We start from the raw sequence: 27773 nt of genomic DNA, 5'->3' as shown, positions 1-27773 counted from the left end.
GACATGGTCAAGTAAAGTGGGATCAAGTAAAGTGTTATTACAGTTCTTCAGGTCCGGCTTATAGGATGTCTCGTGCAGAGATTGTTCAGTTTGTTCTTTAGTGATTGTACGTTCGCCAATAGAACGGCAGCAGTCTCATCAGAATGCCAGCTTGCGCCGTCAATTACTCTTTCGAGTACCGGGGATTAGGGCCTGGTCCGGAGTAAGCAGAAAGTCCCGAGCTGCCAACTCGTCGAAGTAGAAATTGTCATCCAAATCAAGGTTAGTGAATGCTGTTCTGATGTCCAGAAGCTGTTTTAAGTCATAGGAAATTATGCTGGAGACATGTAAAAAAGAAGTTAAGATCAGTGTAAAAAAAAAAGCAGAATTGGTCAGAAGCCCGTAAAACGTCACCTCTCTCATTAGTGCCATTGAGAATGCATGGAGTAGAACGTTCAGTTGGGCACCAGACCTCAAGAGAACATTCATAATATTGTGACACAATGTGCAACCCAAGAATAGAATCATTGGGTGTTTCTCAAAATGCATACTACTGTGCTCCGAGCACACAAATTATGTATGATATGGAGTATGAGTCCATATCAAAGTATGCGAAACGGAGCAAGGAGGGCACTTCTCAAATGCGTACTTTGTATATACAGTACCAGTCAAAAGTTTGGACCTATTCATTCAAGGGTTTTTCTTTGTTTTTCCTATTTAACTTCTCTGGGGCAGGTGGGACGCAAACGTCCCACCGGCCAATAGCCAGGGAAAATACAGCGCGCCATATTCAAATAACATGATATAAAAATCAAACTTTCATTAAATCACACATGTAAGATACCAAATTAAAGCTACACTCGTTGTGAATCCAGCCAACATGTCAGATTTCAAAAAAGCTTTTCGGCGAAAGCATAAGATGCTATTCTGATGATAGCACAAAAGTAAACAAAGAGAGAAGCATATTTCATCACTGCAAGCACGACACAAAACGCAGAAATAAAATATAAATCATCCCTTACCTTTGACGAAATTCTTTTGTTGGCACTCCAATATGTCCCATAAACATCACAAATGGTCCTTTTGTTCGATTAATTCCGTCGATATATATCCAAAATGTCAATTTATTTGGACCGTTTCATCCAGAAAAACACAGCTTCCAACTTTCGCCAAGTCACTACAAAATATATCAAAAGTTATATGTAAACTTTACCAAAACATTTCAAACTACTTTGGTAATACAACGTTAGGTATTTTTAAACGTTAATAATCGATCAATTTGAAGACGGGATGATCTGTGTTCAATACAAAAAGAAAACAAATTGACGCAACTTTTTTCGTAATGTGACTCTCTCAAAATATTTACTTCATGTGACCCTCATTTACGATAGCCCTACTTCTTCACTACACAAAGGAATAACCTCAACCGATTTCCAAGGACTGGTGACATCCAGTGGAAGCGGTAGGAACTGCAAGCAAGTCCATTAGAAATCTGGTGTCTCTAAAAAACCTCATTGAAAAGACAGTGACATCAAAAAAATACAAATTCTGAATGGTTTGTCCTCAGGGTTTTGCCTGCTACATAAGTTCTGTTATTCTCACAGACATGATTCAAACAGTTTTAGAAACTTCAGAGTGTTTTCTATCCAAATCTACTAATAATATGCATATCTTATATTCTGGGGATGAGTAGCAAGCAGTTGAATTTTGGCATGATATTTTTCCCGAAAGTGAAAATGCTGCCCCCTGCCCTCAAGAATCCCAAAATATATTAGAATCTTCAAACTATACACCCTTTGCCTTGATGACAGCTTTGCACCCTATTGGCATTTTCTTAACCAGTTTCACCTGGAATGCTTTTCCAACAGTCTTGAAAGAGTTCCCACATATACTGAGCATTTGTTGGCTGCTTTCCTTAACGTGTTATGACGGCTCCCGAGTGGCGCAGCGGTTTAAGACACTGCATCTCAGTGCTAGAGGCATCACTACAGACACCCTGGTTCGAATCCAGGCTGTAACACAACCGGCCGTGATTGGGAGTCCCATAGGGTGGCGCACAATTGGCCCAGCGTTGTCCGGGTTTGGCTGGTGTAGGCCGTCATTGTAAATACGAATTTGTTCTTCACTGACTTGCCTAGTTAAATAAAGGTAAAACATTTTAAAATCCATAAATCTGTGGTCCAACTCATCCCAAACCATCTCAATTGGGTTGAGGTTGGGTGAGTGTGGAGGCCAGGTCATCTGATGCAGCACTCCATCACTCTCCTTCTTGGTCAAATAGCCCTTATACAGCCTGGAGGTATGGAGGGTCATTAAAAAACAAAAAGATAGTCTCACTAAGCGCAAACCAGATGGGATGGTGTAATGCTGTGGTAGCCATGCTGGTTAAGTGTGCCTTGAATTCTAAATAAATTACAGACAGTGTCACCAGCAAAGCACCCCCACACCATCACACCTCCTTTTCCATGCTTCACGGTGGGAACCACACATGCGGAAATCATCCGTTCACCTACTCTGCATTTCACAAAGACCAAAATACAAAAATCTCAAATTTGGATTCATCAGACCAAAGGACAGATTTACAATGGTCTAATGTCCATTGCTCGTGTTTCTTGGCCTAAGCAAGTCTCTTCTTCTTATTGGTGTCCTTTAGTAGGGGTTTCTTTGTAGCAATTCAATTCAAGACCCTGATTCACGCGGTCTCATCTGAACAGTTGATGTTGAGATGTGTCTGTTACTTGAACTCTGTGAAGCATTTATTAAGGCTTCAATTTCTGAGGCTGGTAACTGTAGTGAACTTATCCTCTGCTGCAGAGGTAACTCCTCTTCCTTTCCTGTGGCGGTCCTCATGAGAGCCAGTGTCATCATAGCGCGTGATGGTTTTTGCGACTGCACTTGAAGAAAATCTCAAAAGTTCTTGAAATGTTCCGGATTGACTGACCTTCATGTCTGAAGGTAATGATGGACTGTTGTTTCTCTTTTCTTATTTGAGCTGTTCTTGCCATAATATAGACTTGGTCTTTTTCCAAATAGGTCTATCTTCTGTATTAGAACCATACCCTGTCACAGCACAACTGATTGGCTCAAACACGTTAAGAAGGATAGAAATTCCACAAATTAACTTTTAACAAGGCACACCTGTTAATTGAAATGCATTCCAGGTGACTACCTCATGAAGCTGGTTGAAAGAATGCCAAGAGTGTGCAAAGTTGTCATCAAGGCAAAGGGTGGTTACGTCGAAAAATATCAAATATATTTAGATTTGTTTTAAGACTTTTTGTACTACATGATTCCATATGTGTTGTTTCATAGTTTTGAGGTCTTCACTAATATTCTACAATGTAGAAAATAGTCAAAATAAAGAAAAACCCTGGAATGAGTAGGTGTCCAAACTTTTGACTGGTACTGTATAATATGAAGTATGCATCAATGCAAACTTTAATGGAAAGTATGCAAAGCAGTATGTTGCAACCACGTAAGAAATGACAAAACATTTCTTGAACTCAATGGCGGCCATTATTTGAGCTGAAGCGAGAGAAAATACACTCTGACTTCGGAATAAAATGTTGCCTATATACAGTACATCTCATATGTTGCCTGACTACGATATTTTATCCTGATACGTTAGCTAGCGAGATAGCCACAAAAAATTGTTAGCTAGCAACCCACAAAAAATTGACATCTACCTTGGATAACAAATTGGTTTTAGGTCATTTATGTCTGCTATACTATCTTGTTAGCTACATTATTACGATTCACATATAGCTAGCTGATAGTTATAGAGTAAAATGTTTGCTTTGTGTATATATTGTTTGGTCTCTATTGCCATTGTCTTGGATAGAAGAAGGAAGGTTCAAGTCCATAGTAAGTAAATAGGGCTAACTGGCTAGCCACTTAGAATTGTTAGCTAGATACCCATAAAGAATTAACATCTACTGTACCTTGCATAACATTTGTTTTAGGTCATTTTTGCCTGTTTAACTAGCTAGCTGTCTAGCTAGATTACAACAATTCACATATACTGTATCTAGCTGATAATTATGAAGTAAAACACTTGCTTTGTGTATATCTTGTTTAGTCTCTATTGTTGCCGTTGTCCTGCCTGGAATGGATTGAAAATGAATGGACTGGTGGAAGGAATATGGTGGAAACTCCATGCTTGCACCAATCCAATACTTTTAAATGCATTAGGGCAAGTGAATGAGTGCACCCATCTGGAGAAGGGTAGTGAATTGGAATGCAGCCCATGTCCTCCCACCGTCAGTGGGTCGGGGAAAAACAGATGCATCTGGTTTAGAGGAAAAGCATAGAGGCAAAGCCTGAAAACCAGATGCTTCCAGGTTTCTTTTGACCCCGCTCAGGTGTTTCCTTTACGCCTGTACATTAGGTCAATGTTCTCCTTACTTTGATGGCTTTCTGGATGTTGATGCAGGAGTCTCGGATGATCCTGAGCAGGTTGTTGAAGCGGCCCATCTCCTGCACCAGCACTGTGTTCATGCTCTGGTTGTAGCTGGTGGGGTAGCGGCGCATGGATGCCTCAATGTCAAAGTCGGGCGGCAGCTTGCTGAGGACGTCTGCCGCCACGTCATACACCATGTCGTCTGATGACTTGGCGTCACCGCCTGAGGAACGTGACTGACAGGAGACAGAGAAGTTAGTGTGTGCGAGTTTGGACAACAAATACAATTTTGTGCTACTTAGTGGTATGTTGAAGGTGAAAAAAACTGTTTAAATGTTTCTTTTACCAGTGTTAGTCTCTTCCAAGGCCCTATCATGAAAATCCAACTATAACCTTCACCAACTCAAGATTGTTCTGACTACATACAGGCACTGCATCAATTTATCTGTACTTACTCTTGTTTCTCCCTTGAGTCTAAGCGCTGTGGTTCACTTACAACTATCTGTAACGCTCACTGAGGTCCAAGGCCTCAGCGGTACTTACTGTTAACTCTCCCTGCAAACACAAACACAAACACACACACACACACACACACACACACACACACACACACACACACACACACACACACACACACACACACACACACACACACACACACACACACAGGTTTGGTTACCAACAAGTGTCATCGTGAAATTTCAAATCCCTTTCTTGCATAAGTCTGGAGTGCCAGGGAAACAAATAAAAAACAATTCCCTCAACTTTTCAAAGTAATTCATTCTAAAGAATGGTTCTTTTCCCGCTTGCCATATTTACTCACTGGTAGCTCTGTCACGACCCAGCGGTAATGGATAATCATTAGATGATAGTTGGGGTTACAGTAGGAATGACAAATAGCTGCTTCATTCCACATGGAGCATCTTCCTGTTTATCGGTCATTCAGAGTAATGGTCCCGTATTAGCTGCTAATAAAGTTCACACTTGACTGCAACTGATATTAATCTTAGTGAAGACGATAAGTATGAATCAAGATTAGGCTTCATTGAGTCCTAATTGTACTAGCAAAATCATTTTTTTTTTTTTTTTTTTAAGTAGCGGAGCCTCGACTGAGACCATTTTTCTAACATTTGAGTTGCACTCTCCCACTTTTGCCCTCAGAACAGCAGAACTACATGGTGTCGAAAGGATTCTGGCCCATGTCGACTCCAATGCTTTCCACAGTTGGCTGGATGTCCTGTGGGTGGTGGACTATTCTTTTGTCTCGCCCATTCACCCTCTGAATGGCACACATACACAATCCATGTCTCAATTGTCTCAAGGCTTAAAAATTCTTCTTTAACCTCCCCTTAATCTACACAGATTGAAGTGGATTTAACAATAAATAAGAGATCATAACTTTCACCTGTATTCACCTGCTCAGTCCATGGTCATAGAAAGAGCAGGTGTTCTTAATGTTTTGTATACTCAGTGTATGTGTGCATATGTGTGTGTGGTGTGCGTCTGTGTGTCTGCGTGTGTCTATTTGTGCGCCATTATGCCTGAGCAGTTTGCCCTAAACTTTTGGCTGCCTAATTTTCAGCAAAGCTATAAAAATAAAAAAAATCTAGAATCTACAGCTGGAGTTATCTCAATTTCTGTCACCCGATTGGGTTTGATGTTCACTCCTTTAGAGTTCTACTGTGAGTGATTGTGATAGATGTAAGCTAAGCTTCTACGAGCTAGTAACTTGGGCCGACTCAAAGAGAGCTTTAATGGAGTATGAAAAGTGAGTGTCAAGCCCTGATCTGTTTCACCTGTCCTTGTGATTGTCTCCACCCCATCCAGGTGTCGCTGATTTTTCCCAGTGTATTTATCCCTGTGTTTCCTGTCTCTCTGTGCCAGTTCACCCTGTATGTTTCCAAGTCAACCAGCAGTTCTCCTGTTCTCCTGCTTTTTGCATTTCTACTATTTCTAGTCCTCACAGTTTTGACCCTTGCCTGTTTCTGGACTTTGTACCCACCTGCCTAACCATTCTGCCTGCCTTGACCACGAGCCTGTCTGCCACTCTGTACCTCCTGGACTCTGATCTGGTTTTGACCTTTTGCCTGTCCACGACCATTCTCTTGCCTACTCCGTTTGGATTAATTAACATAGTAGGACTCCAACCTTATGCCTCCTGTGTCTGCATCTGGGCCTCGCCTTGGGTCATGATAGTGGGATCACAGAGTTTCTCCAAAGCCACTGATTGTCACACCATGTTATCTTACTCCGTCAAAGGCAGACAATGCATCGCATTTACACTAAAGGGAGTTTAGTTTTTTGGAGGGAGATATCTCTGTACAAACAACTTTTCTTCCTAATTAATGTTGCATGGTACAGTTTAATGGAAGGTAATCCAATATTAAAGTCTGGCAAAGATACTGATAAAATAGGTAAGACGTGTGTGTGTGTGTGTGTGTGCATATGCATGCGTACATGCACCGTACCACACACACACACACACACACACACACACACACACATGGGTTTGCTCTGAGTTTGGAGACATGCCATGAGAATACATTACGTACAAAGATTTGGGACATCTGGGATAGGTGACAAGAGGGTGTGCTTTGCTTTGGTTTATGATGTACCTCCAAATTCACTGCCAACGGAAAGAAAGGGCTGTGCTAACTTAAGCCACTGTTTCAATAGATCCCAAGCCAAAACACACCGCTATTGAGCGTCACTCTACATATGACTTGAGTGAGTTCACAGTTGTATGGAGGTGGACCATATGGCTAGCACTTTGCTCTAAGTAGCTGTCATAAAACCTATACTGTCATTTGAAAATGGCTGTAAGAGAGCATGGCATATAACACTGCCATGGGAGGACATGGCAGATTAGGACAACAATCATGACACTTCTGAAAACTGGGATTCACTGTGCCAAAATGTTGGTGAGCTTACTTTGTATTCCATATCTTTGCGTGTCTATATTACAAATCAAGTGTGTGTGTTCAGTGTGTGTATAATATGTGTGTGTGTGTGTTTAAGTAAAGGCACTACAACGGACTATTGTGGTAAGTTTGCTGGCCAAACCTGTGTGAGCAGAATGCTATCGAAGAGCAGCTGCGTCTCGGACTGGTCCTTGGTGATATCAGCGTTGGCGTTCATACCAAAAATCTCAGGAGACGGATTCAGAGGCAGAGCCTTGGTGTAGTCTATGTAACTGTTATACTGCAGAAGGGGGGAGAGATTGGTGACATTTAGAATAATGACTATGTAAATGACAGTTCATGAATAAAATATGGGGTTTAGGAAAATGCCAAATAAAATTGTGCATATATTATAATTGTTCTCACAAATAAATTAAATGGCACAATTGTCAGTGGCCGCTGTGTCTCGTTAATGACTTTTTAAAGGTACCTCAAAGTGAACTTTGCTTGAACAAGTTAATGTACTACTTAAATCACCTCAAGTGACTTTCTTGACTTCTCTGTCTCTTTACATCTATAGTTTGCCAAAGCTAGACCATTTAAAGTGTAGTTCTATAGTATTTGATGCCTTCATGTTGACTGTTCCTCATTCTCACTTAATAATCTTTGTTCATTATACAACAAATATCATTTTTATTTATTTTACCTTTATTTAACTAGGCAAATCAGTTACGAACAAATTCTTATTTTCAATGACGGCCTAGGAACAGTGGGTTAACTGCCTCGTTCAGGAGCAGATTTTTACCTTGTCAACTCGGGGATTCGATCTTGCAACGTTTCGGTTACTAGTCCAATGCTCTAACCACTAGGCTACCTGCTGCCCCAATGGACAAATATCATATTTAATAAAGGAAGACAGAATACATCATAACTGAAATGAATGAATACGTAATGTGTCTTCGCATTATATTAAGTGGGAGCAATGTACATGTTTCATGCACAGATGGGCATTAATAATACATATGAACATGCCTGTGTCAATTAATCCCAGGGTTATATCCGATCTTTCTCGGATCTTAAAGGTACAGTTCACCTCTACTTCAGGGCTCTCCAACACTATTCCTGGATGCTACCCTCATGTAGGTTTCATTACAACCCTAGTTGTAACTAACCTGATTAAGATTATCAACCAGTTAATTATTAGAATCAGGTGCACTAGATTACGGTTGGAACACCTACAGGATGGTAGCTCTCCAGGAACAGGGTTGGAGAACCCTGCTCGAATTTGAAGTAAATGTTTTGATATTGGGGTGCAACATCCCTTTAGTTTCAACCATAGAATAAACAGTTTTGCGATTTAGGCGAACAGTCCATTTCATTTGACCAGGGCTCCCTCGAAAGTGATTCCGATCTCAAATGGGACTCACCTGGATAAATGAAGTATAAACTACAAAAGGACAATTCCTAAAGAAAATGTGACGTTTAAAACTTCAAATGTTTTGGAGCTAGAGCGATGTGGGATTTTTTGTGTTCTTGCTTTCACAAAGCACACAAATAAACTTCAACCATATGAGAAGTTGTTCCTTACGTCTCCCTCTGGTGGTGAGTAATACAGACCGCTGGGGTCAAACTTGTAGTCAGGGTCTTGAATCTTGGGGGTGTAGAAGATCGTCAGGATGGTGCGCAGCGTCCGCCGGTCCCAGTCATCCGTCACGCGGCCACCGTAGTTACATTCACCAGTCATGTAGTGGATGGCTTCAAAGGGCACTTCCTGTGTCGGGTGGGCAGAGGGAGTCATGAGCTGTCTGAAATGTAACCATATTCCCTATATAGTGCACTACTTTTGACCAGGGGATGCATACGTCTGTGTAGGTTGGGCATAGGGATTTATGAGCTAAATCCAAAATGGCACCCTATGTATTCCCTTCATAGTGCACTACCTTTGACCAGGTCCCACATAGGGACAAAAGTTGTGCTCTATATATGGAATAGGGTGCCTTTTCGAATGCTAACATGCATTCACAATGGGATGACATTTAGATATGGGTCAGTGTCAACTCAATGCAGTGTGTTTGAAGGTATTTAAAGAAGCACTGAATTATTCAAATTCAGTCCCCCAATGACAACATCTCCTTTCAGCTGGTGACAAAACAGCATTTTTTCAATAATTTATATAGTTGCACAAGTGACAGTAGAGGTCGAATAGAACTTTAAAGTTTGGGAGAAATGTAAAGGTAGACAGGGGGAAACCACTGTCCATGGCATTGTGGATGAAAATGTCCCCTGCAAATGTTGCAGGTGGCTCTTTGGTTATGAGGGAAAATGTCAGCATATTCAAAGATGCCTCTTGTTCAGTTTCTTCACAACTTGTTTTGTAGGAAGGGGGTTGAGAAGGGCAACGGAGTACTTTCTGTGGTTTTTAAATGTCAAAGTGGTTTTGAATCGGGCTGATGAAAGAGACTCGAGTGCAGCAAAAGCACTTGTAAATGTCAGTTGGTACCCACATGTACACTTACTGTAGATATAGATCATGTTGGAGCGAGTGAGAGAACGAGCGTTATTCAAAAATTGATGAAAAGTTTTTTTCCCCTCATCAATCTACACAAAATACCCCATAATGAAAAGCAAAAATAGTTTTTGATTTATTTAGCCAAAAAGAAAAGGAAATATCATATTTACATAAGTATTCAGACCCTTTCCTCAGTACTTTGTTGAAGCACCTTTGGCAGCGATTACAGCTTAGAGTCTTCTTGGGTATGACGCTACTAGCTTGGCACACCTGTATTTGGGGAGTTTCTCCCATTATTCTCTGCAGATCCTCTCAAGCTCTGTCAGGTTGGATATGGAACGTCACTACACAGCCACTTACAAGTCTCTCCAGAGATGTGAGATAGGGTTCAAGTCCGCGCTCTGGCTGGGCCACTCAAGGACATTCAGAGACTTTTCCCAAAGCCACTCCTGCGTTGTCTTGGCTGTGTGCCTGCCTCAACACAACTCTGTTTTGGAGCTCTAAATAAAAAAATTGAATAAAATCTAATTTGATTTGTCACATGCAACGAATACAACAGGTGTACCCTTACAGTGAAATGCTTACTTACAAACCGGTAACCAACAAAGTGGTAAGAAAGTATTTACTAAATAAACTGAAGTAAACAATGAATTAATAAAAATAAGAAAATAGAAAAATAACAAATAATTAAAAAGAAACAATAAAATAAAAGTAACAAGGCTATATACAGGGGGTATCGGTACAGAGTCAATGTGCGGGGGCACAGGTTAGTCAAGGTAATTGAGGTAATAAGTACATGTTGGTAGAGGTAAAGTGACTATGCATAGATAATAAACAGAGAATAGCAGCAGCGTAAAAACGCAAATAGTCCGGGTAGCCATTTGGTTAACTGTTCAGGAGTCTTATGGCTTGGGGGTAGAAGCTGTTAAGAAGCCTTTTGGACCTAGACTTGGAGCTCCAGTACCGCTTGCCATGCGGTAATAGAGAGAACAGTCTATGACTAGGGTGGCTGGAGTCTTTGACAATTTCTTGGGCCTTCTTCTGACACAGCCTGGTATAGAGGTCCTGGATGGCAGGAAGCTTGGCCCCGGTGATGTACTGGGCTGTATGCACTACCCTCTGTAGTGCCTTGCGGTCGGAGGCCAAGCAGTTGCCATACCAGGCGGTGATGCAACTAGTCAGGATGCTCTCGATGGTGCAGTTGTACAACTTTTTGAGGATCTGAGGACCCACGCCAAATCTTTTCAGTCTCCTGAGCGGGAATAGGCATTGTTGTGCCCTCTTCACGACTGTCTTGGTGTGTTTGAACCGTTTGTTGGTGATGTGGACTACAAGGAACTTGAAGCTCTCAACCTTCAGCCCAGTCGATGAGAATGGGGGCATGCTCGGCCCTCCTTTTCCTGTAGTCCACGATCATTTCCTTAGTCTTGATCACTTTGAGGGAGAGGTTGCACCACACTGTCTGGTCTCTGGCCTCCTCCCTATAGGCTGTCTCATTGTTGTCGGTGATCAGGCCCACCACTGTTGTGTTGTCGGCAAACTTAATGATTGTGTTGGAGTCGTGTTTTGCCATGCAGTCATGGGTGAACAGGGAGTACAGGAGGGGACTGAGCATGCACCCCTGAGGGGCCCACATGTTGAGGATCAGCGTGGCAGACGTGTTGTTACTCTTACCACCTGGGGGCGGCCCATCAGGAAGTCAAGGATCCAGTTGCAGAGGGAGGTGTTTAGTCCCAGGGTCCTTCGCTTAGTGATGAGCTTCGATAGCACTATGGTGTTGAACCCTAAGATGTAGTCAATGAATAGCATTCTCAAGTAGGTGTTCTTTTTGTCCAGGTGGGAAAGGGCAGTGTGGAGTGCAATAGAGATTGCGTCATCTGTGGATCTGTTGGGGCGGTATGTAAATTGGAGTGGGTCTAGGGTTTCTGGGATAATGGTGTTGATGTGAGCCATGACCAGCCTTTCAAAGCACTTCATGGCAACAGAGTACTACGGGTCGGTAGTCATTTAGGCAAGTTACCTTGGTGTTCTTGGGCACAGGGACTATGGTGGTCTGTTTGAAACATGTTGGTATTACAGACTCAGTCAGGGACAGGTTGAAAATGTCAGTGAAGACACTTGCCAGTTGCTCAGCGTATGCTCGGAGTACACGTCCTGGTAATCCGTCTGGCCCTTTGGCCTTGTGAATGTTGACCTGTTTAAAGGTCTTATTCACATCGGCTACGGAGAGCGTGATCACACAGTCGTCCGAAACAGCTGGTCATCTCATGCAGGCTTCAGTGTTGCTTGCCTCGAAGCACGCATATAAGTTATTTAGCTCGTCTGGTAGGCTCGTGTCACTGGGCAGCTCGCGGCTGTGCTTCATTTTGTAGTCCGTAGTAGTTTGCAAGCCCTGCCACATCCGACGAGTGTCAGAGCCAGCGTAGTAGGGTTCAATCTTAGTCCTGTATTGACACTTTGTCCATTTGATGGTTCATCGGAGGGCATAGCGGGATTTTTTATAAGTGTCCGGGTTAGAGTCCCGCTCCTTGAAAGCAGCAGCTCTACCCTTTAGCTCAGTGCGGATGTTTCCTGTAATCCATGGCTTCTGGTTGGGGTATGAATGTACGGTCACTGTGGGGGTGACATCATTGATGCACTTATTGATGAAGTCAGTGACTGATGAAGTGTACTCGGAAGAACTCTCGGAACATATTCCAGACTGTACTAGCAAAACAGCCCTGTAGCTCAAAATCTGCATCATCTGACCACTTCCGTATTGAGTGAGTCACTGGTATTTCCTGCTTTCGTTTTTGCTTGTAAGCAGGAATCAGGAGGATAGAGATATGGTCAGATTTCCCAAATGGAGGGCGAGGGAGAGCTTTGTATGCCTCTCTGTGTGTGGAGTAAAGGTTGTCTAGAGTTTTTTTTCTCGCTCTGGTTGCACATGTACCATGCTGGTAAAAATAAGGTCAAATTGATTTAAGTTTCCCTGCAATAACGTCCCCGGCCAATAGGAGCGCCGCCTCTGGATGAGCATTTTCATGTTTGTTTATGGCCTTATACAGCTCGTTGAGTGCGGTCTTAGTGCCAGCATCGGTTTGTGGTGGTAAATAGACAGCTATGAAAAATATAGATGTAAAATCTCTTGGTAGATAGAGTGTCTCATGATAAGCTGTAGACCACACTACCTCAGGCGAGCAAAACCTTGAGACTTCATTAATATTAGATGTTGTGCACCAGCTGTTACTGACAAATATACACAGACCACGACCCCTTGTATTACCCGGAGGCAGCTGTTCCCTCTTGCTGATGCATGGAAAACCCAGTCAGTTGTATGTTATCCATGTCGTCGTTCAGCCACGACTTGTGAAACATACGATATTGTAGTTGTTAATGTCCCGTTGGTAGGATAGTCTTGACCGGAGCTCACCCAGTTAATTATCCAATGATTGCACGTTGGCTAATAGGACTAATGGTAGAGGCGGTCACCCACTCGCTGTCGGATTCTTACAAGGCACTCCGACCTACAACCCCTATATTTCCGTCTTCTTCATGCAAATGGCAGGGATTTGAGCCTTGTCTGGCGTCTGAAGTAAATCCTTTGCATCTGACTCATTAAATAAAAAAATCTTCGTCCAGTACGAGGTGAGCAATGACTGTTCTGATAGCCAGAAGCTCTTTTCAGTCATAAGAGACGGTGGCAGAAACATTATGTACAAAATAGATTACAAATTAGGCGAAAAAACTCACAATAGCAGAATTGGTTAGGAGTCCGTAAAACGGCATCCATCTCCCTCACCACTCTTCCTCTACGGACAATTCCTGCGACCTCATGGCTTGGTTTTTGCTCTGACATGCACTGTCAACTGTGGGACCTTATATAGACAGGTGTGTGTCATGTCCAATCAATTGAATTTACCACAGGTGGACTCCGATCAAGTTGTAGAAACACCTCAAGGATGATCAATGGAAACAGGATGCCCCTGAGCTCAATTTCAAGTCTCATAGCAAAGGGTCTGAATACTTATTTAAATAAGTATTTATGTTTTTAATTTTAAATACATTTGCAAACATTTCTAAAACCTATTTTCACTTTGTCATTATGGGGTATTGCGTGTAGATTGCAATTTAATATATTTTTTATACATTTTAGAATAAGGCTGTAATGTAACAAAATGTGGAAAAAGTCAAGGGGTCTGAATAATTTCCAAAGACACTGTATAGGGAATAGTAGTGACGTGGTTGAGTCACTAAATCTCGAGTCCGTGTCGAGTCCCAAGTCCCCCTGTGCTCCAGTCCGAGTCAACATCGGAGTCCCCAATGGTCGAGTCACGATTCCATATGGCTGAAGTCCGAGTCCCAGTGCTCGAGTCCTGGTCCAAGTGCTTAAGTCTGATTCACAGGGTCCACATTAACTCAAAATGTAGTTATTTACCCAGTCAGATATAGTGTAGTGGCAAGAGGAATTACTTGGTCAATATGGTTTATGAATGTAAAATGCAGACCGCCAATGCACGATACAAAGAACAAAATGTGGCACAGGTAATAAGGGTCATACCTTTGAATGGTTAGGGGGCTAGAAACAAGCTGTTTTCTTCGTAGAAAAGAAAGAGACGTGTCAGAACCTGGCTATGGAATGCAATTGGGAAAGTGGGAGGGTTGAGCAAGACAACGTACTTAAAGACAGCCTACTTTTCTATACTCAAGGGGAAGAGAGACAAACATAGCTATACTGATGTTTTACTAGTAAACTCAATGCTATTGTTTTTAATTTAGTAAAGCAGCTTGTGTTTCTTAACCAGGCAAAGGGTAGCTAAACTAAAGGCTGGTGACTGGTTAGCTACGGGAAACAAAAGCGGTGCCTTCACGACATGTATGATCAGAGGCGGAGCCGGAGCGCAGCCTGCCTGCATGTCTGCCCACACTCATCGCTTGTTGCCCCGCGGCTCACCAGCTGATGTAGGCTGTGTGTGCGAGTCCAAGACTCCGAGTCCAAGTCCGTGTCACCAACGGTCGAGAAGGCGAGTATGAGTCCAAGTCACCAATGCTCAAGTCTAAGTCGAGTCACAAGTCATGAAAACTGGGACTCGAGTCTGACTGGGGAATAGGGTGCCATTTGGGAAGCAGCCAATAATGTATATGAGAGAGAGAGAGAGACAATAATCACAACCCACACATTAGGTTGATCCTGACTATTTAATGTTGTTGATAATGACTTTTTCCACAAATATTGTGCATTTTATCAGAATCTCCCACAAGTCTTCAAATGGGTTGAGATCTGGTGACAAAGACGGCCATGGCATATGGCTTACATCATTTTCATGCTCATCAAACCATTCAATGATCACTGCCATCCTATGGGGACATAGCCATGGTAGCTAAAATAATGGCCTGCCCAGCATTTTTAAACAATGACCTCAAGCATGATGGGATGTTAATTGCTTAATTAACTCAGGAACAACACCTGTGTGGAAGCACCTGCTTCCAATATACTTTGTATCCATTATTTTAGCAGTTACCTGTAGCCCGGGGTCAATATGTTTTCAAAATGGACGTCCGGAACTACAACAGGGAACTAACCAATATTTTAAAAAGTCATAAAAATACATGCCAGGGGGTCAGCTTGATATATTTTTGCACTTTCACAATAGAGGACAGTTGTTAAACGTATTGCTAAACTCAATTCGTAGAAATAATAAATTAGGGCCAATAACACAAAAGCATGTGTGTGTGCATAGCACACATGTGCATGTGTGTGCATTTTTATTGGGAGTCATGAAACTCTGGAAGTGTGCGTGTGTTTGTGTGGTGTATGTAGTGTATAGTATGTACCTCATACTGCTCCAGGAACATATGGAGCTGCTGGACAGAGATCCTCAGGTCGGTTTCATTGAACTCATACGGAATGTTCCAGCCCATGGGACCAAACTTCTTCCTCTCCTGGATCAACGCGTGGAAGAAGCACAGGCCATACAGCAGCCTCTTAAACACACCCTGTGAGAGACCCCACAAACACACGCACATTTAGTCCACCATCTTACAAAGAGTGTAAAAGATGTACAAACACCTGAGACACACAAACGTTACGACAATTATGTATTCCTTAAAAATGGTTCTACCCACATTCATAACAGCCACGGTACCTTATTGATTGAAACATCTCAGGCGGTTAATGAAAAATCTTTCTATATCATTATAGATTTAGAGGGACAATCTGACATACAAATATGTACTGTAGATATATATATATATATACACATAGGCAGACACACACACCGGCTTGCTGCTGCTGGAGAAGAACTCTGGGTCGGAGATGGGGTCCATGAGGAAGGAGCGGGCGATGTTGGCGCGGAGGCCTTTTGGCGCCTCATTGGTCATCTTCACCCCGTTCTGAAGCACTGCCACAGGGAAGGTGGGCGAGGGGTAGCTGGTCAGCCACAGACGGAAGTCTGGATGGGTGGTGTCAGGGTTCAGCTCCTAACAGAGGCACACAGGGTAGAGACATTGGGGTATACTAACAGACAAATGTTTATCAGTGTATTATACCCCTTATACTGTAACGGTATTATTATTGGGGACTCAGACTTAAAGAGGCAATCAGCAGTTGCTACATCCGTTTTTGGATGTATCTACCCATTGATTCTTGAAGAATATAACTTAGAAAATGCCTCATGAGCTTAGTTCAACAGTCGTACCCCAAAGCCCAAAATATAAGCTTGTTTTACTCCAATGTTTGTAAAAAAAGTAAATGTAAACACACTATTTAGCCTCAAAACATGGTTAAAGCTATAATTGAGAAAAAAAATTACTACCTCTATAACTTCCTTCATACTGCATGCAGAAACATAAAAATTATATCCACGAGTTCATCTGACTCTGCGTAAGTAGAAAAACAGAAAACGTAATCTCGCAGTATCCCTTTAGGATCGTTTCCCCCCCCGAAAAAAACACACAAAAAAAACATTAGATGTATTTATTTTTACTCAGACCACCCTGGGATAGACAGTTGAATTAAGCTCATGAGGCATGACTGATCAGGGACTGATGATCAGGAACTGATTCCGACCTGGGACACCAAATGAGTGAAACTACAAGGTAGAAAAGACAACCAGAATTACAAGTGTATCTTTAAAATGCTGTAAAATACATGTATGTTTGAGGAATTTTAATTATGGGATTTCTGTTGTTTTGAATTTGGCGCCCTGCAGTTTCACTGGCTGTTGACGAGGTGTGACGCTACCGTCCCACATACCCTAGAGAGGTTAACCAGCATTGCTACCACAGCATTCTGCAGCGATATGCCATCCCATCTGGTTTACGTTTAGTGGGACTATCAGTTGTTTTTCAGCAGGACAATGACCCAACACACCTCCAGGTTGTGTAAGGGCAATTTGACCAAGAAGGAGAGTGATGGAGTGCTGCATCAAATGACCCGACCTCAACCCAATTGAGATGGTTTGGGATGAGTTGGACTGCATAGGAAAAGCAGTCAACAAGTGCTCAGCATATGTGGGAACTCCTTCAAGACTGTTGGAAAAACACTCCTCAAGAAGCTGGTTGAGAGAATGCCAAGAAGAATCTAAAATATATTTAGATTTGGTTAACACTTTTTTGGCTACTAAATGATTCCATATGTGTTATTTCATAGTTTTGATGTCGTCACTATTATTCTACAATGTAGAAAATAGCAAAAATAAAGAAAAACACTTGAATGAGTAGGTGTGTCAAAACTTTTGACTGGTACTGTATATACATTTATACTGACTCAACACACGCACACCCACTCACATACAAGCTGCTGCTACTCTGTTTATCTTGTATCCTGTTGCTTAGTTACCTTACCCCTATATATATATATATATATCTACCTCAATGAGCGCGATGTATGTTTGTTGTTGTTGAACGCTGTCGAACACCGAAACCTGTCTAACGCTGAAATCTGAACTAAAGACCTCGGTTTAAAAGCTGACAGTGTTTTTATATACTTTTATTTTATTTTGAATCCTGCGGCTCTGTTGGGCTAAATTGCTGTGAGCGTTGCTATCTGTCCCGGGATCCTGCCAGATTCCGTATAGGGGGAGAGACGCGAAAGCCCAGCTAGCCTAGCTGCGGTCTCAAATGGAGGCTGCTATTGAACGTTTCCAGCGTTGCAGGAGCTGCGTTTACTTTGCTTTGTTCCGGGACAATGTGGACCGCGCTGACTTTCAATGTAGCAACTGCTTGCGGAGTACTACAGCAGCGAAGTAGCAACTCTTAGCAAGCAAGTAGCAAACCTACATAAGCTATTGGGGAACCCACGCCCACCTACTTTTTATTTTTCTTCCACCCCAGTAGCCAGACGCCGCTCTGGTCTGGTGGAAGATTTGCTGCTGTGTCGGCTCTCCACAGCCGACTGGCCGGTGCTAGGCAGGGTTCCATCCCCGAAGGGGTCTCCCCCTTTCCTGGAGAACGGAGTTAATCTCGACCCAACCAGCCATGGAGGTACGTCACTCGCCGTGGAAGTCGAAAAAGGCATCCTCTGGCAATGGGGGTCTCCATGGAGATGTTGAGCCCGGAACTGACACAGACCAGAAACAGCTTTGCCGACCAGGATCCAGAGGTCCCGGCGCCTTCATCCTTGGTGGCTTTCCAATCAAGATCGGATCCAGAGGGACCTGCGTCTTCGTCCTCGGCTCTATCTCCCTCTCCGGTGGCTTCTACCTCGGGTTCAGATCCTCGGAGCTCCCAGCCTCACTAGACCGTGAGGCTGCCTGAGAGACCGGCCCATTCAACAATCACCAGCTGTCACGCCCTGACCATAGAGAGCCCTTGGTTCTCTATGGTGTAGTAGGTAAGGGCGTGACTAGGGGGTGTTCTAGTTCAATATTTCTATGTTGGTGTTTTGTATGGTTGCCAATTAGAGGCAGCTGGTAATTGTTGCCTCTAATTGGGGATCATATTTAGGTAGCCATTTTTCCCACCTGTGTTTGTGGGATATTGTTCGTGTGAGTGTTTTTGTGCACCACGACTTTCACGTTTCGTTGTTCGTTTCTTGTTTTGTTGAAGTTTCACGGTTAGTAAAGATGTGCACAACCGAATTTCGAACTACTACTATTCTAACTCTCAACAGTAAGTTGACTGAGTTCCTAAAAAATATATATTTGTATTATTTTTTGGGGGGGGGGGGTTGTGGGAAGACTAGCGGCCTGGGGCCCTAAGCGACCGCTTATGTCGCTTTTGCCTGGAGCCGACCCTGACTGTAGTCAATGAACAGCATTCTCAAAAAAGTGTTCCTCTTGTTCAGATGTGTTAGGGTTGAGGGGAGGCTTCGGTGGGCACCACACAGCTGGATTTGCCTTTGTAGTCCGTGATAGTCTGTAGTCCTTGCCACATGCGTCGAGAGTCTGAGTTGTCGAACATTGATTCAAGTTTGAGTCTGTCTATTTTTGCCTAATGGATTCACGGAGATCGTACCTACTTGCCTTGTACGCCACCAAATCATCGGGGTTTGTTCTGCTAACATTGAATGCTGCAGTACGGGCAGCATGGTACGGATTTCTCCCTTCATCCATGGTCTTTGGTTGGGGTACTGTATGTCCGGATTGTTATTGTGGGTACAACATCATCAACACATTTCCTAATGAAGCCTGTGACTGACAATGTATATTCCTCAATGTTGATGGATGAGTCCTGGGTGGATAAATCTTTGAACATATTCCAATCAGTATTCTCAAAACAGTCCTGCAGCATTGAAGGGAAAAACTGGTTAAGTGCCTCTGTAACCCCCACACCAAACTAACTAACTAAATGATTATTATAATATTGAGACTGAGGTGTGTCATCACAGTGCAAGCTGCCCTCTGACCTCACACACTCTCTCCATAGTGGACATCCATGAGGTGGCCAGGTGACAGTTCTGTAGGACCACCCAGGTGCCCTCCTTCACGCCCGTCTCAATCAAGCTCATGGCGATGGGGCCCTGGCCCTGGCCCAGAGACAGAGAGGTCAACTTGTTTCCACTGAAGCCCTGGGGAACACACAGACAGACACACACACACACATACAGACACACGCGTACAGACACACGCGTGCAGACACACGTGTCAACAGGCTGCTTTAAAAGGGGAATCCCAAAGATTGAGTGACAAACGTACCATTAATTGCCTAGCTATAGCATGATAATGACTTGAAACATTTAAGGATATTTTAACCTTGTAGAAATCTACAAGCTTTATCATTCTGTGATCTATCTACTCTGTGTCTACTTGTGTTTTTTCTGTAAAACATCTATAGCAACAAGACCAGCTAGGGACAAGCAAAACAGGATGGTTGTTTTTCCACAACAATTGTCATTTAGGCTAAACCTAGGTAGAAATGGGCCAATGGAGTGGCAATGAGTGGCATGATGGCACAAACAGACTGGTACCCAGGCTTATCCATACCTGCTCATCACCAAACTTGAGTAAGGCGGCCATGGGGTCAGAACCGGGGGAGAGGATGAAGATGAGGGGGGCGCAGCAGTGACTGTCCCCAAATGCTTTCCCCAGGTTGAAGGGGGGCGCCTCGATGAACTGACGCCCCAGACTGTCCGATACAAACTCCTGCACCATGGGAATGACCTGGGAGGCAGGAGGATGAAGAATGTGGATTTGACTGTGTGTGTGTGTGTGCGTGCGTGCGTGCGTGCGCGTGGTAACTCACCTTGTCTGGTCTAAGACAGCGTATAACCAGCATCTTCTGAAACTGTCCAAGGTTCTGCTGCCACTCTGCTGGGAAAGGTGTGTGGTGGGGAGTCTGCACATGAGCACACGCACACGCATTGTTATGGACAATATCACATACTCACTACATACAAAGATATTCGATAGATGGTTTAACGATAACTAATCCCCTCGTCTCTCTAAACTACAGCATTGAAATAAAAACTTTAAAAAGCTTGCTTCACACACTCATATTCTTCACCTTTTATCAACTAGCCTAATTCTTGTTTACAACATTAAGACAAACCAGGAAGAACTCCCTACAACGCAACTGAATTCCAATAAACCCCATGTCCAGGGCCAGCTTTGCGAGAAAAAAAAGTGGGGTGTTAAAAGTGGAATGGTACCCTATTACTTACATAGTGCACTTCTTTTGAGTAGAGCCCAATGGGAGCATAGTGTTTCCTTCCAAATGTCTGAACCACGGTAGCCAAACGACACGAGCCTCACATGCTGTTTATATAACTAAACTTGAGCTTTAATACTCCCCTTAATAATGAGGGAATTCATGGCCATTTTGCATTCATCAGACGCAAATCTGGAGGGGATTGCATTTACGCGGTGCCCATAATCAGGTTATCCCCACGTATAATGGAGACGATTTGGCATCACATTTGTTTTAGGTACGTGGGTGTATGTTTGTGTGTGTGTGTGCGCGTGCGTGTGTGTTGGGAGTTCTTTATTGACCTGTAGCAAGATTAATCAAATGTAATTAAGTGGTAAGAGAAGCAATCTGGGGTGTGCAGCGGGGCCAGCCGATGTATTTGGTTAATGCGTGGAACCGCTGCGCCGGGAGAGAGATGGTGTGAGTGAGGAGGGATAATCCCCGGATACTTTTGAACACATTTTTACATCAGACGTCTGAGAGTTGTTTTGCTCTTAGAGTTATATGGAGTAAGGATCTGATTTCATTGTCCAAGGAGGTAGGTACCTTCACTGTCTGTGGCTGAAACCTATTTAAAGTTAAAGGAAAGTTAATTGTATTGGATGTGTTTGTTTGTTTGTGTGTGTGTTTGTGTGTGTGTGTGTGCATGCGTGCTCTTGTCTGCCTACCTGTCTGTGTGTGTGTATCTACAGACCACATAGTTAAACATAAAAATCGTATTATATTGTATTGCAATGCTACAGTAACGCACAGGGCTATCGTACACCTCCTTCCAGGCGTCTTTCATACGGGACATGTCCTTGCGCAGGCCCTTGAAGCAGTCCATCTCATCGAGGCGGCAAAGCTCATCCCAGGCCTTCTTGGGGAGCCAGGTGCAAGGGTTGGCGTGGGGGTTGTCCAGGCCCACGCCACCTGTTAGCAGGAAGCGCCACTCGCTCTCATCCACCTGGTGTGGAGGATTGGGTGGAGAGGGGGGAAAGACAAAGGGTCAATCTGGAGCTTTGCTGGGAATGTGAGGCTTTGGGATCCTGGGAGAGCTAAGACCCATATGGTCCTGACTGGAAATATATATCTTTTTTTATTTCACCTTTATTTAACCAGGTAGGCCAGTTGAGAACAAGTTCTCATTTACAACTGCGCCCTTGCCGTGTGTGTGTGTGTGTGTGTGTGTGTGTGTGTGTGTGTGTGTGTGTGTATTGATGATATTAGTCAAGAGAAGTTGTTGATGGAGAAGGAAATATGTGGTTATGCATTAATATAACCTTGCAGTGACGGTGTGATAATGCTATGGGAAAGTTGTGGCCATATACAATACACCAAACATAAACCAATACATACAAAGAGATTCTGTGTTCATGTCTATGGTTCTGACAATATTTTGAGAACGTTGTTGTAAAGCTAACCCACCAGCTTGTCGTGCATGAGCAGGTTGACGTTGAGGCAGAAGGAGAAGAGCAGCTTGTCTTTCTCGAATAGCGAGCGGCACACATTGACATAGAGAGAGTAGGTGAAATGGTCCCTCAGAATCTGCAACCTGGGGTAAAAACAATAACAAAGATTTGATTAATGCCTAGGTTTAGGCCTTTGTCGACTAAACTTTTATTGAAAGTGTTGATTTTCTTAAATGTGTTGCAAAATGTAAAATAAAGCTTGAGAAGTAAAATTTCATTCATGTTGATTCTCGTCACTTTGGTAATACATTATGGGACAGTAGCATAAACTATAGCCTAACAATAATAATTGATGTAGCTTTTAGAGCATTTCATTACTACCTAGAATCTAGCACCGCTTGCAAAACCCCCAAAAACAAGCACAACAACTTATACAAAATGGAAAGCGAATGGTGTCTAGTCAGCTTCAGACAGAAGTAGAAGCAGTTTGGAAAGGCATGTCTCTGCTTTGGCTTGAGCGGAGAGAGAGGAATCGATGGTTCTGCAGGGAGAAAGTCAGTCTGACAGATAGGCCAGGAGCTCTTCTTCAGGACATCTTGCCATCTATATGCACTATGGTGCAGACCTAGAATAACTATAGTTTTAACAGTAACACATTTTCCTGTTGAACAACTAGTTTAAATATATTTTGAAAGATATATTTTTGTTCTTTATTCCCCTAACACCCCTCCCGTAATTGGTTTAAACTAATGGACAACAATACTTAGACTTCTACTTCCAGTTTATACATACTATATACATTTTATGGACATGGTACATTTACATTAATTATATATTTTTTGTCCCACCCCTCAGCTACCCTCAACCCCTCCCATCTATCTCTGAAAATCATCCAGTATATGTTTCAACTGTGCTGTGATGTTTCATAAAAGTTTGGAATCTTTCTATTCTCATAGATTCTACAGATTGTAAACTAAAGATTTTTTACTAAGAGTATTACTATTTGGAATGGAAATGGCGCCACACCAAACTGGAAGTCTTTCAACTAGCTCGGAAAGACAGTACATTGCAGTATCGAAGAGCCCTCACTGCTGCTCGATCATCCGATTTTTCCAACTTAATTGAGCAAATTAAGAACAATCCAAAATGTATTTTTGCTTTACTGTCGCAAAGCTAACTAAAAAGCAGCATTCCCCAAGAGAGGATGGCTTTCACTTCAGCAGTGATAAATTCATGAACTTCTTTGAGGAAAATATCATGATCATTAGAAAGAAAATTACGGACTCCTCTTTAAATCTGTGTATTCCTCCAAAGATCAGTTGTCCTGAGTCTGCACAACTCTGCCAGGACCTAGGATCAAGGGAGCCACTCAAGTGTTTTAGTACTATATCTCTTGACACAATGATGAAAATAATCATGGCCTCTCTGCATACTGGACCCTATTCCAACTAAACTACTGAAAGAGCTGCTTCCTGTGCTTGGCCCTCCTATGTTGAACATAATAAATGACTCTCTATCCACCGGATGTGTACCAAACTCACTAAAAGTGGCAGTAATAAAGCCTCTCTTGAAAAAGCCAAACCTATATTTTTTCCATACATTTAACCTTTCTAATCTCATAGTGCCCCCAGATTGTGAGCTAAAGATGAACACCTTTCCCGGGAGTATGATTATAATATTTATTGACTGACTATGGCTTTCTAAATCGCCCAACACTGCTATTTGTAAGGGTCATTTTAATTGCATGTTGTGGATTTTTGACTTTTAAAAAAAAAAACATTCCTGAACCTGTGACCAGAAACAAGCTACATAGGGGCAATACCAGAATAAATGATCTATTGATTCTGTCTCTTCACAGCAAAATCTACAGAGCTGAGATTGTTGTATGCCCCATATATATAGCATTCTGTTGGTGGCAAGAATTTTATATAATTTAAATTGAAGTGTTGAATCAAGTGTCGTTTTTCAGAACCAGTTCATAAACCATGTGCCATGGAATTGGTATGTCAAAACTCTTCTCATTTGTTTTGCAATCTGTATGGCACAGCTGTCAACATATTTGTCCTCAAATTAAACTGATTTATTTTTCTATTTATGCCAGTTCCTTTCAGCCAATTTGTATCTTTAATATATGTCAAGCAAACAAGTCCCCTACCGTCTCCCTTTTCCGCTTGCCTGCTGCAATCAGTTGGTTGTAAATTTGGATTGAGCAGACATTCCCATATATTTTGATAGCTGCATATGGGACATAACTCCTCCGTTTATATTCATATAATTAAAAAAGTAACTTTTTTCCATAATATTTTTTATTAATCAGCATATTTGAGTTTAACCATAGCATTTGTATATTTTCTGGAGGATAAAAGTGAAATTGTAACTAGCTTTGTATGGATTGTTTAATGGTGATACTTTAAACAAAATGTAATTTTCAATTAGTCGGAAATGAGAAGTTGTAATCTGTATAAAGGCAAAAAGGCCATTTTTGAACAAAGGATGAGCCTTAATAATCTACCATTTTAGAACCATTTTGGGATTAAGTATAATTTATGTATGAGTGAAGCTTTTAGTGAGAGGTTTAAAGCTTTAATATTTAATAATTTTAGCCCCCCAAACTCATATTCATTATATAAATAGGCATGCTTAATTTCTCTGGCTTAGCATTCCAAATAAAACGTAATATTTTTTGCTCATATGATTTAAAAAAAAGTGTCATCTGGAGTAGGCAGTGCCATGAGTAAGTAAGTAAACTGTGATAGGACCAAAGAGTTAATCAATGTGATTTTTTACATAAATAGACAAGTATTTACCTCTCCATGGTTGCATAATCTTATCTATGTTTGCTAACTTTCTATAGAAATGTATTGTGGTAAATTCATTTATATTTTCGGAGATGTGAATACCAATTATGTCTACTTCACCATCCACCCATTTAATTGGTAAGCTATAAGGTATTGTAAACACAATTTTTTAACGATCCAATACATAGTATGGTACACTTGTCATAATTAGGTTTTAATCCAGAGAGGCTAGAAGTGATCAAGATCTTCAATGAGAATGAGCAGGGATCCAGATTGCGGACTTAGAATAAAAAAATAGAGTCATCGGCATACATTGACACTTTTGTTTTTAGCCCCTCGATTTCTAACCCATTGATGGTCTTGTTGGATTGAATTTTAATAGCTAGCATTTCAATGGCCATAATAAATAGATATGGAAACAACGGACAACTTTGTTTTAATCCTCATGAAAGCTAAATACTTTCTGAGAAGTAACCATTATTTACTATTTTACATCTGGGGTTGCTGTACATAACTTTAACCCATTGTATAAGAGACTCGCCAAAATTAAAGTAATCCAGGCATTTATATATAATTCTAGTCGTACTTTATCAAAAGCCTTTTAAAAATCTGCTATGAAGACCAGGCCTGGTATCTTTGATGTTTCATAATGTTCAATTGTTTCAAGTAACTGTCGTATATTATCTTCAATATATCATCAATGTAAAAAATCTGTCTGATCAGGATGAACAATATCTGGTAAAACCTTTTTTATTCTACGTTCTACGCATTTTGGCAGGATTTTCGCAGCACGACATTGAAATGTAAGAGGCCTCCAGTTTCTTAAATGGACTGGATCTTTATACATTACCACCTGGGTCCTGTTTTAGTAGTAATGAAATCAGACCTTCTTGTTGAGTACCTGATAGTCTACCATTTGTATAGGAGCAATTAAAACATGCTAATAATTGATCTTTGAGTACATCAAAAAAGGTCTGATATGCCTCTACTGGTATACCGTCAAGCCCTGGTGTTTTTCCAGACTGACATTTTTTTATTGCATCAAAAAGTTCTTCTTCTTTAAGTTGGCCTTCACACAGGTCTTTCTGTAAATGTCTTAATTTTACATTATTATTATTATTATTATTAGGAAAGAAATCCTTACAGTTAACATCATTCAGTGGAAATGGAGGAGACTGAAAAGAAAACTTTTCAAAATATAATTTGGGGAACCATGGATGACTCCATCATTTGTAACGAGTTTCTGTAAATTATTTTTGGTATGATTTCTATGTTGAAGATTCAAGAAAATGTTGTTGCATTTTTCACCATTTTCTATCCAATTCGCTTTATATTTGTAATATATTACACTTGATCGTTCTTGAATAAGTACCTCCATTTCTTTTTGTTTCATCCACGATGTGCCTCTATAGTACAGTTTCCTTACCATTGTCATGACGTTGGCCTGATGGGGGAGGTTTATGATCCCCATAAATACCTTTCCCCTTTTTCCTCTCTCTACTCTACCAATGTGACTCTAGTAAAGCCTTTGTTAACATTGAGAGAGTCTGGTGACATCAAAAGATGGGAAACGGAACCATATTTCGGTAATCCAACCAGGTGAAAATATGCGTTGGGACTTAATGAATATGATGTCAGTTCAGTTGGCGTCTGAGACATGATTACTGATGATAGGATGACATAAATTGTATCTTGGAAAATCTACACATTCTAGTTATCAGATTCACATGGAATTGTTGTGCAATTTGAATATTTAAATATGAAACTATTTGTGAAAAGATTAAATGTAATTTTTAGCTTCTTAATGAGAGAACGGTTTGTCAGAAGAACACCATTCTGCTCACTCACAGGCCCCGCCCAAGTGAACAGACATGGGTTGTAAACTATGAAACACGCCCTTCTTTCACCACGATATAAACCGGTTGGCGAAAATGTAACTTCCTGTTCCAAGGACGTGTGGACTTGTGGTCCCCACGTTGAAAAGACAAAGACCACCGACAGAACTAAGCCAACCTCAGCAAGAACCTAACGAAATTAGCATCGAATTTCAAGGTGACGACCTACACGCCGGAAGGATGAATTTCGACTATACCAGCCAGAATATAGCATGAGCATATAGCATGGCAACTTGGTATGAACTTTGAACCCTTATTCACACTAAAGAAGTGATACCTCCTAGCCGTTGCGTTAGCGCAGCAACTGTAGACGTGGGCTAGGAGAGGACGGACAGAGTATTTGTTCTACCACACAACGACAGTACTACCAAGTAACCGTTCTACCACCAGACATTCTTCAAAGGACAACCCGGACTCCCATCTACGACGAACCTATTGAAGCGCAGCTCAGGGTAAATATTTATTGCATTTTCCTTTTCCAAATGGGCGGTAATTTAGAATGCATGATAAACTGTATTTACGATAGCATAGCTGCCTACGGCCCGATAGAGACACACAAAACCTTTTTGCTCCTCAGTCTTCCCGCTCTTTCACTCAAACCCAACACCCTTTCTTTGTGTAACCAGCTGTCATATCTGTTCCGTCCACTAGGGACATTTTCCTTTATGACATAATTTGTAATCAATGTATGATATATTCTGTGTATATGTAATTCAGGTATTTAGTAAATAAATAATTAAAACAAATTTTGTATTGCTTATTCAACTTGTTAGCCACAGTTTGTGAAGATGACCAA

General features: G+C 41.8%; 1 protein-coding gene across 1 annotated transcript in view; it reads right to left on the bottom strand.

The window, feature by feature from the left end:
- dnah7 (dynein, axonemal, heavy chain 7) overlaps positions 1-27773 on the bottom strand; it is a 210130-nt gene that overhangs the window by 21382 nt on the left and 160975 nt on the right. Inside the window, exons 54-63 of the mRNA XM_039006214.1 lie at positions 22301-22427; positions 21645-21839; positions 20450-20542; positions 20191-20367; positions 19614-19775; positions 16046-16246; positions 15602-15763; positions 8867-9049; positions 7442-7579; positions 4384-4614 (exon numbers count right to left, since the gene is read on the bottom strand). Of these exons, the coding sequence (XP_038862142.1) occupies positions 4384-4614; positions 7442-7579; positions 8867-9049; positions 15602-15763; positions 16046-16246; positions 19614-19775; positions 20191-20367; positions 20450-20542; positions 21645-21839; positions 22301-22427 (1669 nt within the window). The remainder of the gene's footprint in view (positions 1-4383; positions 4615-7441; positions 7580-8866; positions 9050-15601; positions 15764-16045; positions 16247-19613; positions 19776-20190; positions 20368-20449; positions 20543-21644; positions 21840-22300; positions 22428-27773) is intronic.

This window comes from Salvelinus namaycush, chromosome 13 (genome assembly GCF_016432855.1).
Source record: "Salvelinus namaycush isolate Seneca chromosome 13, SaNama_1.0, whole genome shotgun sequence".
In the NCBI taxonomy this organism is placed as follows: Eukaryota; Metazoa; Chordata; class Actinopteri; order Salmoniformes; family Salmonidae; genus Salvelinus; species Salvelinus namaycush.
Note: the sequence above shows the minus strand (reverse complement) of the source record. Positions and strands in the feature narration are given on the sequence as shown.